The sequence below is a fragment of the Hemiscyllium ocellatum genome, chromosome 31 (genome assembly GCF_020745735.1).
Source record: "Hemiscyllium ocellatum isolate sHemOce1 chromosome 31, sHemOce1.pat.X.cur, whole genome shotgun sequence".
Lineage (NCBI taxonomy): Eukaryota > Metazoa > Chordata > Chondrichthyes > Orectolobiformes > Hemiscylliidae > Hemiscyllium > Hemiscyllium ocellatum.
The window spans coordinates 19587930-19605072 of NC_083431.1; the positions used below are offsets into that span (position 1 = coordinate 19587930).

The 17143-nt window shown below is 39.7% G+C and overlaps 1 protein-coding gene across 7 annotated transcripts in view; it reads right to left on the minus strand.

Moving 5' to 3' along the window:
* git1 (G protein-coupled receptor kinase interacting ArfGAP 1) overlaps nucleotides 1-17143 on the minus strand; it is a 217838-nt gene that overhangs the window by 91437 nt on the left and 109258 nt on the right. For all 7 annotated transcript variants that reach the window (XM_060848349.1, XM_060848344.1, XM_060848347.1 and 4 more), the window contains exons 3-5: nucleotides 10219-10331; nucleotides 7501-7606; nucleotides 1222-1308 (exon numbers count right to left, since the gene is read on the minus strand). In XM_060848349.1, the coding sequence (XP_060704332.1) occupies nucleotides 1222-1308; nucleotides 7501-7606; nucleotides 10219-10331 (306 nt within the window). The remainder of the gene's footprint in view (nucleotides 1-1221; nucleotides 1309-7500; nucleotides 7607-10218; nucleotides 10332-17143) is intronic.

Here is a 17143-nt window from a genome sequence, read left to right on the forward strand (position 1 = left end):
ACACAACTTTCTTCTGTGCTGCATCATTCTCTGAACAGCTTTGGCTATTATTTCTCTCAGTTTGGAAGCCTGATAGAGTGTTTGATTTATGGACACCCACAAAGGATAGTACCAGATTTAGCTGTGATGCGATCAGATGGTTCGACTACCCACCAGCATTCACTGTCTTTAAAAATGACTGCAATAAACTGGAATTGAATGCATTTTTTGAAAAACGAAATTGAAAGAAATGAGGGGGAGCGTTTTCTAACCTGAACAATGAATAGCCCAGTTTTTACAACACACTAAGACATTTTAGAAAATCATTTATAAAGGTAATTTAATTAGGTGAGTTACATCCTTGTATGCACAAAGATGACAAAATCTGTTCCAATTTGAATATATTAAATGAAGTAATTCACTTTGACTGTTCTCTTAGGTTTATTTGTTTCAAAACACTTCGGAGTATATGATGTTAAGTGAATCACTCACTTCTCATTTTCAAAATAGATGTCACACTGCCAATCTATTCATTGGAAAATGAAGTGTTTGCACGTCAAATTCCATGACAGACAAGAAAAAGACAGCTGGGAGAGTACAATGCTTTAAAACAGATTAGGTCAATATCCTAAACTGAGCCCTAACTGACTTATGATTCAAGAGTCAAGATTCAAGTATATCCGGCAGCCTTGAATATGCATCAATTTTTCATTTACTATAATAATTGCGCCAGTGAGCTTGCAAATTTTTTCTCAAATTAATATCATTAACAAGAGTGTTTTCTGCTGTCTGATTACATAGCTTTTGTACATGGTAACATTGTTAAACTGAAAGACTATGGGATTAAAAAGATTGTGTACTGAATTTATTTTTCAATAAAACAGTCAAGTTCAACTGGCATAAAATAGCAGTGCACATAATCTATGTGAACTATAACAGTTGAAAACCGTAAGATATCTTCTAAATTTAACTTAGGATTTGGCAAATAAGAATTTAACTTGCTTACATGGAAGTATTGTGTCAATTTTACTGTTCTTTCTCCTCTAAGATCCAGATACTGGAGGAGGTGATAACAGAAATTGTAGAAACAAAATACAAAAGCATAAAGCAGATTTAGTCATCATCTAAAAAAGTGAAAGGTCAGCAAAGTGGTTTTCTTTCTGGTTTTGACTGGTCTACTTAATTAAGGTAGATTATGAAATGTCACGAATTATGGAAAACATACACCATAATGAACTTTACCGGATGAAAGAAGTTGGCCTGTGCTCCGAGGGACAGCAGCCGGAGACATGTCTCCAGATTCCCCGTACGCACACTGGAGTGCAGTTGCTGTCGCAAGAAAAAAAATGCAAACATTAACTAAAATTCTGGTAATATAATTTATTGAAAATATTTTTATACATTTTGGAAGTCAAGTTGTACGCATGATCTGTTTCTCAATATTTTGTTAAGACTCACTTGCAATTCCATCCATTCCCCCAATTCTAATTGCCAAATGGACACAGATGACTTTTCTTTAATTAAGATAAGAATAATGCAGCTGGGCAATGGTGAACTGCCCTAGTTTTCCATGACCTTTCAAGCTTTATCAATGTTTCAGACTTCAATTCTATCCCAAATTAAAATGATTATTATTCAGTCATTATGACATTAATGTGAGGAATTTCAGCTCCAAGTTTCCAACAGCACAGGTCCCATATTATTTTATTTAGAAAATATTACATTTCTTGTGTCCCATGTCTGGTAACACAGTTTATCCACCCTTTTAGAGAATTATTTCATTACTGTCATGAGCTATACCACGATGGAATATGCATACATATTTCTTACATGTATAAGTGCATATCCGCAGGCTGCATACAATTTTGTATTTATTGACAATTAACTAGCCACTAGAGCAGAGATCACAAGGCCTCTATAAAAATCTAAAATGCTACAGTAAGTGGTGCTTTTGAGGTGGGAAAAATGTCATTTGACAGAAGTGGGATACTTATTTTTCAATAAAATATCAAGGTCAACTGGGATAGAATGCATGTGTGCATAATCTGCCTGAATTATAACAGTTGAAAATCTTAAGGTATATCTGGTGTGTACCCAGACAGCGTTACGTACGATAAGAAATAATATGCTGCTCTGCTCGTCAGCATAGATGGTTAAACACACCAAGTACAAAATCTACTCAATTATACAAAAATTGAAAAATGTCAACTTTTTCTTAAGAGGAGAATTAATAACAGGGCTTTATTGAAGAATGTTAAATGTGGATTTCCATGACTTATTTTTGCACTGAACTGATCCTGATCTTAGGTATTGGGAAGTATATAGGGCAGACTAAATGTTTTCTTGCAAAGATAGATTTAACAAACAGTATTTTCAGAATTCTCTGACAAAATCATTTACACTTGTATTTTAGTCAGGTTGCGATAAGACTAAAATATCTTTACATTGTACTCAGTTATTTTCACTTTCAAATGTGAAGTTATAATTTTATTTGTTGTGTACCATATTGTAGACCATGACTTGGCCATCTTTGAAAATTATTTCAATATCAATATCAATATGAGTCACACTAGGATGGAATATGTATACATATTTTCTACATGTATATATGCACATACATGCAAACATTTTGCTAAAATCTTACTAATCACAAGAGACTGAAAACCAAAGAATTTAAAATTCAGGTGCCATAATGTATTCAATTTGCAAATGAAATTGAGAGATCTTACTCACTAGGATCAGCAGGAGTTAAGAGATTATCCTCACCAATGAAACAAAAAAAATACACTTTGAACATCTTATCTCCAGCAACTATTTGAAGACGAGCAAAAACTTTCAGTAAATGAACCTATTTTCCTAGGACTCTCAAACTGGTTAAATTGAATCCTTCTCCCATATATTTTTGGATCATTGAAAGATGTTTTGGGGTAGAAGTGACCTGTACAAGAAGGATGATTGCACCTAAATTGGAAGGTGACTAATATCCTAGCGGGGAGATTTGCTAGAGCTGCTCAGGAGGATTTAAACTAGTAAGGGGTGGGGGGGGGGGGGGGGGGGGGGGGGGGCGTGTGGGGGTGGAGGGACCCAGAGAAACAGTGAGGTAAGATCAATCGGAGACTAGTACAATTGAGAACAGAAGTGAGTCAAACAGTCAGAGCAGGCAGGGATAAAGCAGAGAACAAGGTATGACTGATCAACTAAACTGCATTTATTCCAATGCAAGAGGCCTACCAGGGAAGGCAGATGAACTCAGGACATGGTTAGGAACATAGGACGGGGATATCATAACAATTACAGAAACATGGCTCAGGATGGACAGGACTGGCAGCTTAATGTACCAGGATACAAACATGACAGGAAGGACAGAAAAGAGAGACAAGAGAAGAGGGGGAGTAGCGTTTTTGACAAGGCATAGCATTATAGCTGAGGGAGGATATTCCTGGAAATACATCCAGGGAAGTTAGTTGGGTGGAACTGAGAAATAAGAAAGGGATGATCACCTTATCAGAATTTTATTATAGACCCTCTAATAGTCAGAGGGAAATTGAGAAACAAATTTGTAAAGGGATCTCAGCTATCTGGAAGAATAATGGGTCGGTTATGGTAGGGGATTTTAACTTTCCATAGACTAGTACTGCCATAGTGTTAAGGGTTTAAATGGAGAGGAATTTGTTCAGTGTGTACAAGAACATTTTCTGATTCAGTATGTGGATGTGCGTACTAGAGAAGGTGTAAAACTTGACCTACTCTTCGGAAATAAGGCAGGGCAGGTGACTGAGGTGTCAATAGGGGAGCACTTTGGGGCCAGTGACCATAATTCGATTTTAAAATAGTGACGGAAAAAAATAGACCAGATCTAAAAGTTGAAGCTCTACATCGGAGAAAGGTCAATTTTGACAGTATTAGGCAACAACTTTCAAAAGCGAATGTTCGCAGGTAGAGGGACGGCTGAAAAATGGGAAGCCTTCGGAAATGAAATAACGATAGTGCAAAGACAGTATATTCCCATTAGGGTGAAAGGAAAGGCTGGTATGTATAGGGAATGCTGGATGACTAAAGACGTTGAGGGCTTGCTTAAGGCAAAGAAGGAAGCATACATGTTGGGTACAGACAGGATAGATCAAGTGAATCCTTAGAAGAGTATACTTAAGATGGAAATTAGGAGGGCAACAAAGGGACATGAGATAGCTTTGGCAAAGATAGTTAAGGAGGATCAAAAGGATTTTTACGAATACATTAAGGACAAAAGGGTAACTAGGGAGAGAATAGGGCCCCTCAAAGATCAGCAAGGCGGCCTTTGTGTGGAGCCACAGATAATGGGGGAGATACTAAAATGAGTATTTTGCATCAGTGTTTATTGTGGAAAAGGACATGAAAGATATGGAGTGTAGGGAAATAGATGTTGACATCTTGAAAAATTTCCCCATTACAGAGGAGGAAGTGCTGGATGCCTTGAAAAGCATAAAAGTGGATAAATCCCCAGGACCTGATCAGATGTACCCTAGAACTCTGTGGGAAGCTAAAGAAGTGATTGCTGGGCCTCTTGAGGAGATATTTAGATCATCAATAGTCACAGGTGAGGTGCCGGAAGACTGGAGGTTGGCTAATGTGGTACCACTGTTTAAGAAAGGTGGTAAGGACAAGCCAGGAAACTATAGACCAGTGAGCCGGACGTCAGTGGTGGACACGTTGTTGGAAGGAATCCTGAGAGACAGGATGTACATGTATTTGGAAAGGCAAGGACTCATTAGGGATAGTCAACATGGCTTTGTGCGTGGGAAATCATATCTCATGAACTTGATTGAGCTTTTTGCAGAAGTAACCAAGAGGATTGATGAGGACAGAGCAAGATGTGATTGAAATGGACTTCAGTAAGGTGTTTGACGAGGTTCCCCATGGGAGACTGGTTAGCAAGGTTAGATTTCATTGAATACAGGGAGAACTAGCCATTTGGATACAGGTAGAAGACAGAGGGTGGTGCTAGAGGGCTGTTTTTTTTAGACTGGAGGCCTGTGACCAGTGGAGTGCCACAAGGATTGGTGCTGGATCCACTACTTTTCATCATTTATATAAATGATTTGGTTGTGAGCATAAGAGGTACAGTTAGTAAGTTTGCAGATGACACCAAAATTGGAGGTGTAATGGGCAGCGAAGGAAGTTACCTCAGATTACAACAGGATCTGGACCAGATGGGCCAATGGATTGAGAAGTGGCACATTGTGTTTAATTTAGATAAATGTGAGGTGCTGCATTTTGGGAAAGACAAATCTTAGCAGGACTTGTACACTTAATGGTAAATGGGGAGTATTGCTGAACAAAGACACATTGAACTGCAGAATCATAGTTCCTTGAACTGAGTCACAGGTAGATAGGATAATGAAGGAGGCATTTGGTATACTTTATTAGTCAGAGCATTGAGTACAGGAGTTGAGAGGTCATGTTGCAGCTGTACAGGACATTGGTTAGGCCACTGTTGGAACATGCAATCTGGTCTCCTTCCTATCGGAAAGACGTTGTGAAACCTGAAAGGGTTCAGAAAAGATTTACAAGGTTCTTGCCAGCGTTGAAGGATTTGAGCTATAGGGAGAGGCTGAACAGGCTGGGGCTGTTTTCCTTGGAGTGTCGGAGGCTGAGGGATGACCTTAGAGGTTTATAAAGTCATGAGGGGCATGGATAGGATAAATAGACAAAGTCTTTTCCCTGGGATGGGGTGTTCAGAACTAGAGGACATAGGTTTAGGGTGAGAGAGGAAGATATAAAAGAGACCTAAGGGGCAACGTTTTAATGCAGAGGGTGGTACGTGTATGGAACAACCTGCCAGAGGAAATGGTAGAGGCTAGTACAATTGCAACATTTAACAGGATGGAGAGATGAATAGGAAGGGCTTGGACGGTCAGGGGTTGGGTGCTGGCAGGTGGGACTAGATTGAGTTGGGATATCTGATTGGCATGAACAAGTTGAACCAAAGAGTTTGTTTCCATGCGGTACAAGTCCACGGCTCTATGATTGTCTCAATACAGAATTAAGACAATTTAATGGGATCATAATATTTGACAAGGCTTAAGCGCATTAGCTTGTGCCCAATGACAATGTATTTTCTTATAATGCTCCAGGGCATGATATAAGCCTGCAATGTCTCCATTGGCATTTTTGATGCTGTGATAGGTTTTCTTCCAAAGAATGTGAAATTGAAGCACTGTAAGGCCATAAAGATGATCAGAAGACCATCAGCCTTTTATTGAGTTTCTCAGAGTTCTGTTAAAGACCAGGTCATTCCAATAATTGCATGTGCATCACGAGGACATGTTTTGTCTGTATGCCACTGGATAATAAGACACAGTAACTAGATATTATAACTTGAAACAAAAGATTATTTAGCCCTTTTAATAACTCATTAGTCACTGTGTCCCAGAATCTAATTCTACAGTGCTAGCAATTCTCCAAAGCTTTACTCAAGTGATCATTCTTCGTAAGGTCAATGGTAAGTTATTCAATCACAGTTAAGAACACAGATGGGATACAGAACAACATTCAGAAGCTAATTTTTTTTTAACCTTCCTTGTATAAGGATAAGTGCAGCTGACTTTATATTTGCTTTAAAATGGCAAGGTGTCAAAATGTTAATCAAAAATCTTAGTCATTTCACTTGACTCTGAAAACCTGAAGCAGAATAAAATCATCAGATTGCAAATGACATGAATCCATTTGTGGCAAAACAGTGATGTTAAAAAGTGTACTGTGACTACGCAACCACTCACTTTTAAACTGGAGTTAAAAAGGCCCCCAGAAAGAGTGAAGTTTGTAAAATGACACTGTAAAAGGGAATAGAGAAAATAAACCATAATTGATTGCTGATTAAATGGCAAACACTGGGTACAGGATACAAAAAAGTAACTGTGTCCATTTGGAGAAATGTTGTACAAAGTTAGAATTTTAAATTTTTTACACAGACTGCATTAAAATCATGACAGCCTGTTGTACAAAGTCTTAATGAATTTTTTTCTGCATGGAATCCCAGATTATCAACTAGTGCTTTAGATAAAACTAGCAACCACTTAAATAATAAAATTGATTAGTGTTGAAATGAGATTTTATGGTGACTACTGCTCGCACAAAAATTATCAAGTTATTCATATTCAATGCTCAAACATTTGTGCCAAAAAAGATTTGCATCAAAGAAAATTTAAAAGAAACAAAAAATGGAGATTTCTTTTTAATTCAGGAAGTTCACAGAATGTGTGTGCCACTGGCACGACCAACATTTATTGCTCTTCACTCATTGCCTTGAGGGCAGTTTAAAAATCAACTAGGTTGCTGTGGGTCTAGAGTTACATATCGTAAGGATGGCAGGTTCCCGCTTCCCTCACGCAAAGGGATTTTAAATAATGCCTTAGCTTAACAGACAATATCCAACTACCAATCTCTTCTAATACACAAATTTAGCAAAATCATGAAAATAGCTCTAATTTGTAATCACAGGACTGTTACATCTGCAAGTATAATTTGACCAAGATATCTCACCTTACTCAGGTCCTTTGTGGTAACACCATCATCATCACGACAAGGCAATTTGTGGACAAATGCCAACATCTGATACTTGGCTCGTATGAACTCTGCCTTGGTGGGGCTGCAGATTTATTTTTCAAAAAAAAGGCATGCCATAATGTTGCAATAATTGCAATCGCATTAAATCTATGGCAATTTCACATGGTTAATTACAATGTCAGACTAATCGCTACCACACTGATAACTATACACTCTGCCAATTTCTATTTCAAGAGCAATAGGAAAGATCAACAGCATTTTAAAATAGTGACGGAAAAGGACAGATCGGATCTAAATGTTGAAGTTATAAATAGGAGTAAGGCCAATTTTAACATTATTAGGCACTATCTTTCACAAATTGATTGGGGGCAGATATTTGTAGGCAATGGGACAGCTGGAAAATGGGAAGCCCTCAAAAATGAGGTAATGAGAAGCCAAAGATAGTATATTCCTGTCAGGGTGAAAGGCAAAGCTGATAGGTATAAGGAATGCCAGATGACTACAGAAGTTGAGGTTTTGGTTAAGAATAAGAGGGCAAAAAGTGGGCATGAGGTAGCTTTGGCAAATAGGGTTAAAGAGAATTCAAAAGGAATTCTAAAAAGACATTAAAGGACAAAAGGATAACTAGGGAGGGAATAGGTCAGCAGGGTAGCCTATATGTGAAACCATAGAAAATGGTGGAGATACTGAGCAAGTATTTTGCATCAATATTTACTATGGAAAAGGACATAGAAAACATGGAATGTGGGGAAAATAGTTAGCGACATCTAGAAAAATGCCCATAATGGAGAGGTGATGGTGCTGGATGTCTTAAAACGCATAAAGATGGATAAATCCCCCAGGACCTCATCAGGTGTACCCTAGAACACTGTGGGAAGCTAGGGAAGTGATTGTTGGATTCCTTGCTGAGATATTTGTATCATCGGTAGTCACAGGTGAGGTGCTGGAAGATTGGAGGCTAACATGGTGCCACTACTTAAAAGGTAGTGAGAGAAAGCCAGGTAATATCAACCACTGAGCCTGACATCGGTGGTGGCCAAGTTGTTGAAGGGAACCCTGAGGGACAGTATTAACATGTACTTGGAAAGGCAAAGACTGCTTAGAGATAGTCAACATGGCTTTGTGTGTGGGAAATCATGCCTCACAAATTTCTTTGAGTTTTTTGAAGAAATAGCAAAGAGGTTTGATGAGGATAGAGCAGGAGATGAGATCCATATGGACTTCAGGAAGCTGTGCGACAAGGTTCCCCATGACAGCCTGATTAGCAAAGTTAGATCTCATGGAATACAGGGAGAACCAGCCATTTGGATACAGAACTATCTCAAAGGTAGAAGACAGAGTGTGGTGATGGAGGGTTGCCTTTCAGGCTGGAGGCCTGTGATCAGTGGCGTGCCACAATGATCGGCGCTGGGTCTGCAACTTTTTGTCATTTATTTAGTGATTCGGATGCGAACAAAGAAGGTACAGTTAGCAAGTCTGCAAATAACACCAAAATTGCAGGTGTAGTGGACAGTGAAGAGGGTTGCCTCATGTTATAACAGACTCTTGATCAGATGGGCCAGAGGAGTGGCAGATAAATTTAGATAATTTGAGGTGTTGCATTTTGGAAAGACAAATCAGGGCAGGACTTGTACACTAAATGGTAAGTGGGGAGTGTTGTTGAACAAAGACACCTTGAAGTGCAGGTTCATAGTTCCTTGAAAGTGGAGTCTCAGGTAGAAAGGTTAGTAATGGTGGAGTTTGGTATGCTTTCCTTTACTGGTCAGTGCATTGAGTATAGGAATTGGGAGCTTATGTAGCGGCTGTACAGGACATTGGTTAAGCCACTTTTGGAATGTTGTGTGCAATTCTGGTCTCTATCCTATCAGAAGGATGTTGTGAAACCTGAAAGGGTTCAGAAAAGATTCACAAGGATGTTGGCAGGGTTGGAGGATATCAGCTGTAGGGGCAGGCTGAATAGGCTAGGGCTGTTTTCCCTGGAGCATCGAAGACTGAGAGGTGACCTCAGAAGTTTATAAAATTATGAGGGGCATGGATAGGATAAATAGATAGTCTCTTTCCTGAGGTGGGGGGAGTCCAGAACTAGAGGGCATAGGTTTAGGGCGAGAGGGGAAAGATGTAAAAGAGACGAAAGGGGCAACTTTTTCACGCAGAGGTTGGTAAGTGTATGGAATGAGCTACCAGAGGAAGTGGTGGAGGCTGGTACAATTACAACATTTAAAAGGCATTTGGATGGGTGTATGTATAGGAAGGGTTTGGAGGGAAATGGGCCAAGTGCTGGCAGGTGGGACTAGATTAGGTTAGAATATTTGATTGGCATGGATAGGCTGGACTAAAGGGTCTGTTTCCTGGACATCTCTCAGACTCTATGACTCAAGAATTAATCTTACTCATCAATCAACTGGAATTCCAAAACAACAATGTGAAATTCCTATGAATGAAGCTTACATAATGAGGTCTGAGGCCTAACACAATGAAACTTGTGTGTAAATTGCACACATCTTGGAATCTTCATATAATAATAAGTTGTTGACTAGACTCATTTGCTCAATAATCTTTCAAAACAAGTCTTGATTACTAAAGGACTCTACTGGGTGAGAAAAGTCAAAAAAAGTTTTTGCTGACAAGGCAATTGTCAGTGTACATGTAATTCCTATACAGCAGCCTTGTATTTTTAAGCTGAATGGAACTCACTGCACTTTATCCTGAGGGTTTGGTTTACGTCGTCCACTTTGCACTTGGGCTGGATCAAGTAATGAGTGTTCCCAGATGGAGTTGGCTCCATTACTTGCTAAGGTCTGCACCATCTAAAATAAGGCAAGACAAAGATGACTATTTAAAAACCATCTCTAAATGTAAGGATTATCCATGACCTTGTTGACTGAAGTACTTTTGTCTGATAATCGACAATAATTTCAGCACTTGAAGCCTTAGAAGTGATTGGGCATAAAAGGCCCATTATGTCAATTGCTTGGATCAGAACAAAGGCAAAGGACTGTCATCTACAAATGATGTCAACACACAGCACATTAAGAACAACTTGCCCTAACCGGTTAAACCACCCTGCGCATACGTTCCCAACAAGAAATTATACAGCAGCAATGGCAAAGATATAAGAACAGAGCTAAACAGATCAAAGTCAGGAATGCTATACATAGGAAATTCAGAGAGATACAAAAACAGGGAAAAGAATGACAAATGAGAGAATGCTGATTTCAGTCACAAACACAGATTCTGAAGCTTCACAGTAAAGAACTGTATTGGCTTTTAGCCAATCTTTACATAAAGCACCACAAAGTTTGGAAAGAAAATAATGTCACTACTTAACCATCATGAACCAAAATCTTTGTTAGTCCCAGCAAACAAACAGTCTGCTCACATCATTTGCATTCCAATCTCCCTTTCTCCCTGAAGAAAAGTTCTCTTTTTGGGAAAGGATTCACTGAGGAAGAGAACAGGAAACCAAACAAACTAGCAGATTAATACAAGAAATTAGACTCACTAATACAGCTAATGTTATCCTTTCAAAAGATAAGAGGTCACTTGAATTATGTTGAATCAAAAATAACTTCAATACATTAAGTGCAACTAGAAGAATAAATTATCTTAAAAACCCAACAAGTTCCCACCAGAGAAAAACAGGTGATCTGGATCATGAAATGACACTGAAGGAGGCCATTGAATGCAACATGTTGATAATCTATGTTGAATTAGAACTCAACTTTAACACAAGAACAGTGGTATGGACATGTGTTGGTAGGAGGGTAGTTCCTCCTAGCAGCTTTCATCTAAGTTCTTTCTTAGCCTGCCATTCTATTTCTAATTGTTGGAGTTGAAAAGCCCTTGCCTACTCCTTCCCCTCCCCTTAAAGTCCAGATGAATGTTGAGCTTTTCCTACCCTGGGCGGGTGATATTACTGATTGGCTTTTGGTTCTAACTCATAAGCAACCCTCCTGATTGTGGATGGTCTTAAGTGCTGAGCCAACCTAAGAACTTCATTCATTCAGTTTTATTCTGCATGTCAAATGCCTTCTTCACCACCCAGTCTATCTGCAACTCTCCGCCTTTAAATAGACAGAGCTCACAGCAGATAACATTTCAGCAATTATCCTCTTCTACAAACCTCTGAGTCAGCATTTTATTTTCTGATCATTTGCATGTGAGAGTAGGAACATTTTGTAGCGATCATTTATTTTGTTTTAAAAATAATTTTGACTATACAATTTCTCCCTTTTGGCTTCCAATGGGTTTATTTCTAGGTGCTGCTAATATTTGCACTCTGCTTGTATTTTTCTGCCATGTGGTCAAATTGCTGGCTCATGTCATTGGATCCAATCCACACATCAGAGCTTAAGTTCTGTTAAAAAGATTGCCAGTTTAAAACAAATCTTTCATTAACCTCACCATCTATCTGTCAGCAAACTGTAACTCAATTTTATCCACCATGTTAAACAGTTCTGGTGTATTTTCCTGGTCCCTTGGTTTGTGGGCTCTGTTCATTGTAAGGACCACAACACACTTGTGAAGTGCAATCAGAAGCTCAATTTATTTCATTTCATTCTTGGGTGGAAGAGGATAATGCTTTGCAAGATAGCAAGGTAGTGGGAGGCATTTAATAATCTTGATCATGTTTGATTCAATCAGCAGTAACTTAAATACAAAATAACTGTGGGATACTCATCTATCAATATACTTGTTTTTAAAAGATGGAGTCCAAAAGCATCGCAAGAATCCACAGTCTCGGATTCCTTTGTGAGATAGCTAAACAGTTAGCCAATTGGCTAGACATAGAATCATAACTAGAGATACAGACCCTTCAGCCCAACTCATCTGTGCCAAGAGAAATTATAATCTGACCTAGATTCATTTGCCAGCATTTGGCACACAACCGCACACAAACCAACAGCCACTCTCAGACAACATCTCACCAGGACAAAGAACCCGATACCCAGCATGAGCAAAACCAACAGTGTACAAAATCCCATGCAAGGCCTGCACAAAACACTACATAGGACAAACAGGAAGACCGCTAACAATCCATATCCATGAACACCAAATAGCCACAAAACGAAACGACACGACCAGCTATCCTTAGTAGTCACACACGCAGATGACAAGCAATATGAGTTCGACTGGGACAACACTACTATTATAGGACAAGCCAAACAGAGAACATCCAGGGAATTCCTAGAGGCTTGGCACTCATCCACAGATTCTATCAGCAAACACATCGACCTGGACCCAATATACCGGCCACTACAGTGGACAGCTGGAACAGACAACTGAAAGTGGCAGATACAAATTACTAAATGCCGGAGGAAACATCACAGAAGCGCTTCACAGGAGGCTCCCAAGCACTGAGGATATCACCTAGACAGGGGACGAAACGTCTGCATCACAAATTCCCAGCTCTGTGAACAGAACCCAACATTTGACTGATTTCCATCCAAATCTTTCCTTTTCATCTCCCCATCCAGATGCCTTTAAAATGCAATTGTACCAGTCTCCATCACTTCCCCTGGCAGCTCATTCCATACCTGTTCCACCCACTGAGAAAATGTAACTCTTCTTTCCCTTCTCACCTTAAACCCAGGCCGTCTAGTTTTGGACTCCCCCACCCTCAGAAGAGATCTTGGTTACCCACCCTATCTATGCCCCTCATGATTTTATACCTTCTATAAGGTCACTCCTCAAGCTCCGCTCTGGGGAAAAAAAAGCCCCAACCTATTCAGCCTCCTCCTACAAAGTCAAACTCTCCAATCCTGGCAACATTCTTGCTAAATCTTTCTTTACCCTCTCAAGTTTAACAACATCCTTCTTGCAGAAGGGCAACCAGAATTGTACGCAGTATTCTAGAAGTGCCCTACCAATGTCCTTTACAGCCACAACATGATATCCCAACTCCTAATCTTAATGTTCTGACTAATGAAGGCAAGTGTGTCAAACGTCTTCTTTACCACCCAGTCTACCTGCAACTCCACTTTCAAGGAACCTAGGTGTCTTTGTTCAGCAACACTCCCAGGGGCCTACCATTAATTGTAAAGGTCTGCCTGGTTTGCAGAACCAAAATGCAATGCTTAACGTTCATCTAAATTAAACTCTATCTGCTACTCCTCGGCCCATTGGCCCACCTGATCAAGATCCCATTATACTCTGATGGAATCTTCTTCACTGATCACTATACCAGTTATTTTGGTGTCATCTGCAAATTTACCAAACATACCTCCTCAATTCACATCAAAATCATTTATATAAATGACAAAAAGAAGTGGACCCAACACTATTCCTTGTGGCACACCACTTATTACAGGCATCCAGTCCGAAAAACAACCTTCCACCACCACCTTCTGTTTCCTACCTTCAAGCCAATTGTGTCCAATTGGCTAGCACCCCTGCATCTCCTGTTATCTAACCTTACTAACCAGTTTACCATGTAGAACCTTGATGAATGCTTTGATAAAGTCCATATAGGCCATATCTATGACTCTGCCTTCAATCATCTTCGTTATTTCTTCAAAAAAAACTCAATCAAGTTAGTGAGGTATGATTTCCCACACAAAAAAACCACGTTGACTGTCCCTAATCAATCCTTGCTTTTCGAAATGCAGCTAAATCCTGCCCTTCAAAATCCCCTCCACAATGACTTGTCCACCATTAATACAAGGCTCACCAGTCTATAGTTTCCTGGCTTTTCCTTAACACCTTTCTTAAATAATGGCACATTATTAACCAACCTCCAGTCTTCCAGCATCTCACACATGGCTGTCAATGATACAAATATCTCAGCAAGGTGCCCAGCAATCTCTTCTCTAGCTTCCCACAAAGTTCAGGAAACACCTGATTAGGTCCTAGGGATTTTTCTACCTTTAGTCCGTTTTTCCCTGAAGGTGGCAACGCAGGTCAGTAGAGTGGTCGAGGCGGCATTTGGCATGCTTTCCTTCATCAGACAAGGTATTGAATACGAGAGTTTACAAGTCACGTTACAGTTGTATAATATACTTTGGTTTGGCCACATTTGGAATACAGCATACAGTCCTAGTCACATTACCAAAAGGATGTGGATGCTTTGAGACTGTGCAGACGAAGTTCACCAGGCTGTTGACTCGTATGGAGGGTGCTAGCTATGAGGAGAGGTTGGGTGGATTACAATTATTTTCATTAGAGTGGTTGAGGGGGGACCTGATTGAGGCCTACCATATCATGAGAAGTGGAGACACGGTGGATAGCAAAAAACTCTTTCGCCAGAGTGAAGGGCTCAATTACTAGGGGTCAGGAGTTCAAAGAGAGTGTAAAAAGGTTTAGGGGAGATATACATGTAAATTTATTCATGCAGAGGGTGGTGGATGCCTGGAATATGTTGCCAGCAGAAGTGGTAGGGACGGACACAATAGTGTTATTTATGATGTATACAGATACATGAATGGGCAGGGAGCAAAGGGATACAGATCCTCAGAAAATAGGCATATTTAAATAGAGGGTATGGATTGGTGCAGGCTTGGAGGACTGAAGGGCCTGTTCCTGCACTGTAGTGTTCTTTGTTGCTCTTTCAGTGTTTTAAGACTCCAGTACCACCTCTTTTATAATAGAAATTCTTTTTAAAACATCTCTATTTATTTTGCCAAGTTCCCTAGCTTCCATGTCTTTCTCCACAGTAAATACAGTGCAAAATATTCATTTATTATCTGACCCATCTCCTGCGGCTCCACAAATAGAAGGCCAATTAATCTTTAAAGGGTATCCTCTCCTTGGTTACTCTTTTGTCCCAAATGTACTTAAAGAATCTCTTTGAATCCACTTTAATTTTATTTGCCAAAGCCATCTCATGCCCCATTTTTTGGTTGGACAATTTCTTCTCTTTAAATTTTCTTCAAAGAGTGTCTGGAGAAATATTGCTGACACACACTTCTGCTTTGACTAAAAAAAGTTGAGTATTTGCCAAGCACGTAAATGCACGGTTTGTTTGTAGCCCAGAGTTAGGGATTCTTATACTGTCAGATGATGTTTTATGGATCAGTACTGATTCCTTAACTGGCCATTATTTCAAACTTGTATGGTTAAAAGACCATTAGGGTTCAGCACTGTGGAAGTTATTTGGCCCACCTTTTTTGGGGGAGGATAGTAGAGAAGAAGAAAGGAGGAGAAGGGGAGGATAAAAGTAAGAATAATATCAAGCAATAGCTTCCATTTTAAATAGCCAACTATTTAAGGTCCATCTCAGAGGTTAAGTGTAAAGTCATAAACATACCATGCAGGATAGATAAAAATTTGCATTTTTTTTATTATGCAAGGCTATTTTTATATCAAAGACACCTCATCTCTTTGGCAGCTTGGAATAGAATAACTAGCATTCTAGTCCCATCAGGATGTACACGAGATGTTGATTATCTGGTTAACATTAGAGATATTTCTGGAAGGTTACTCCTAAGTCCAAACACGATTATAGCAATTATCTTTGTTGGGCTATTTAATTGCTTTTAAAACAATTACTAAACATACATATATATACACACACACACACACACACACACAATACATGCAATAATTGATTTTATACACAGTTTGTGACAAATGGAGGGCGAGCAGGGGAAGGGAGAAGAATGGATACAGTTTCAGTTCTCATTTCCAGACCAATAAGAGCATGCAGCCATGGACATCAGCTGAAGTTGGGATGGGGCTACGCTTTTCCCTGCATTACCACCATATTGGGCTTTGGTGAGGCCTCACTAAGGGTACCATAACTAGCTTGGTACCATATTGAAAGAAGGATATACTTGTACTTGAAGATAGTACAGCAAGATTCACCTAGAGTCAAAAGAGATGTACAGCACAAAAACAGACTCTTCGGTGCAACCCGTCCATGCCGACCAGATATCCCAACCCAATCTTGTCCCACCTGCCAGCACCCAGCCCATATCCCTCCAAACCTTTCCTATTCCTATATCCATCTAGATGCCTTTGAAATGTTGCACTTGTACTCATCTTCACTACTTCCTATGGCAGCTCATTCCATACACACACCACCCTCTGCGTGAAAAAGTTGCCCCTTGGGTCTCTTTTATATCTTTCCCCTCTCACCCTAATCCTATGCCCTCTAGTTCTGGACTCCCCACCCCAGGGAAAAGAAAGACTTTGACTATTTACCTGACCCATGCCCCTCACAATTTTATAAACCTTTATAAGGTCACCCCTCAGCCTCCAATGCCCAAGGGAAAACAACCCCAGCCTATTCAACCTCTCCCTATGGCTAAAATCCTCCAACCCAGTCAACATCTTTGTAAATCCTTTCTGACTTGATAGGATGAACCTTTTGGGAACCAACGGTCAGGAAAATTCATTCTACAATCTGTGGAGTTCAGAACAATGAGGTAACTTCATCGAAACATAGGATATTCTGAAGGGGCTTGAAAGAACAATGACAAAAACACTGAGGAGAGTTTCAGAATAAGGAGCTAACAATTTACAACTGAGCAGCATTTTTTTTCATTCAAAGGGTTGGAAGCTTTGGAATTCTCTTAATCAGAAGCCTATGATTCTCCAGGGTTAAGTATATTTAAGACAGAGATAGATTGAGTTTTGGTTCTTGAGGCATTGAGGGATTTGGAGAGGTAAGATACAATTT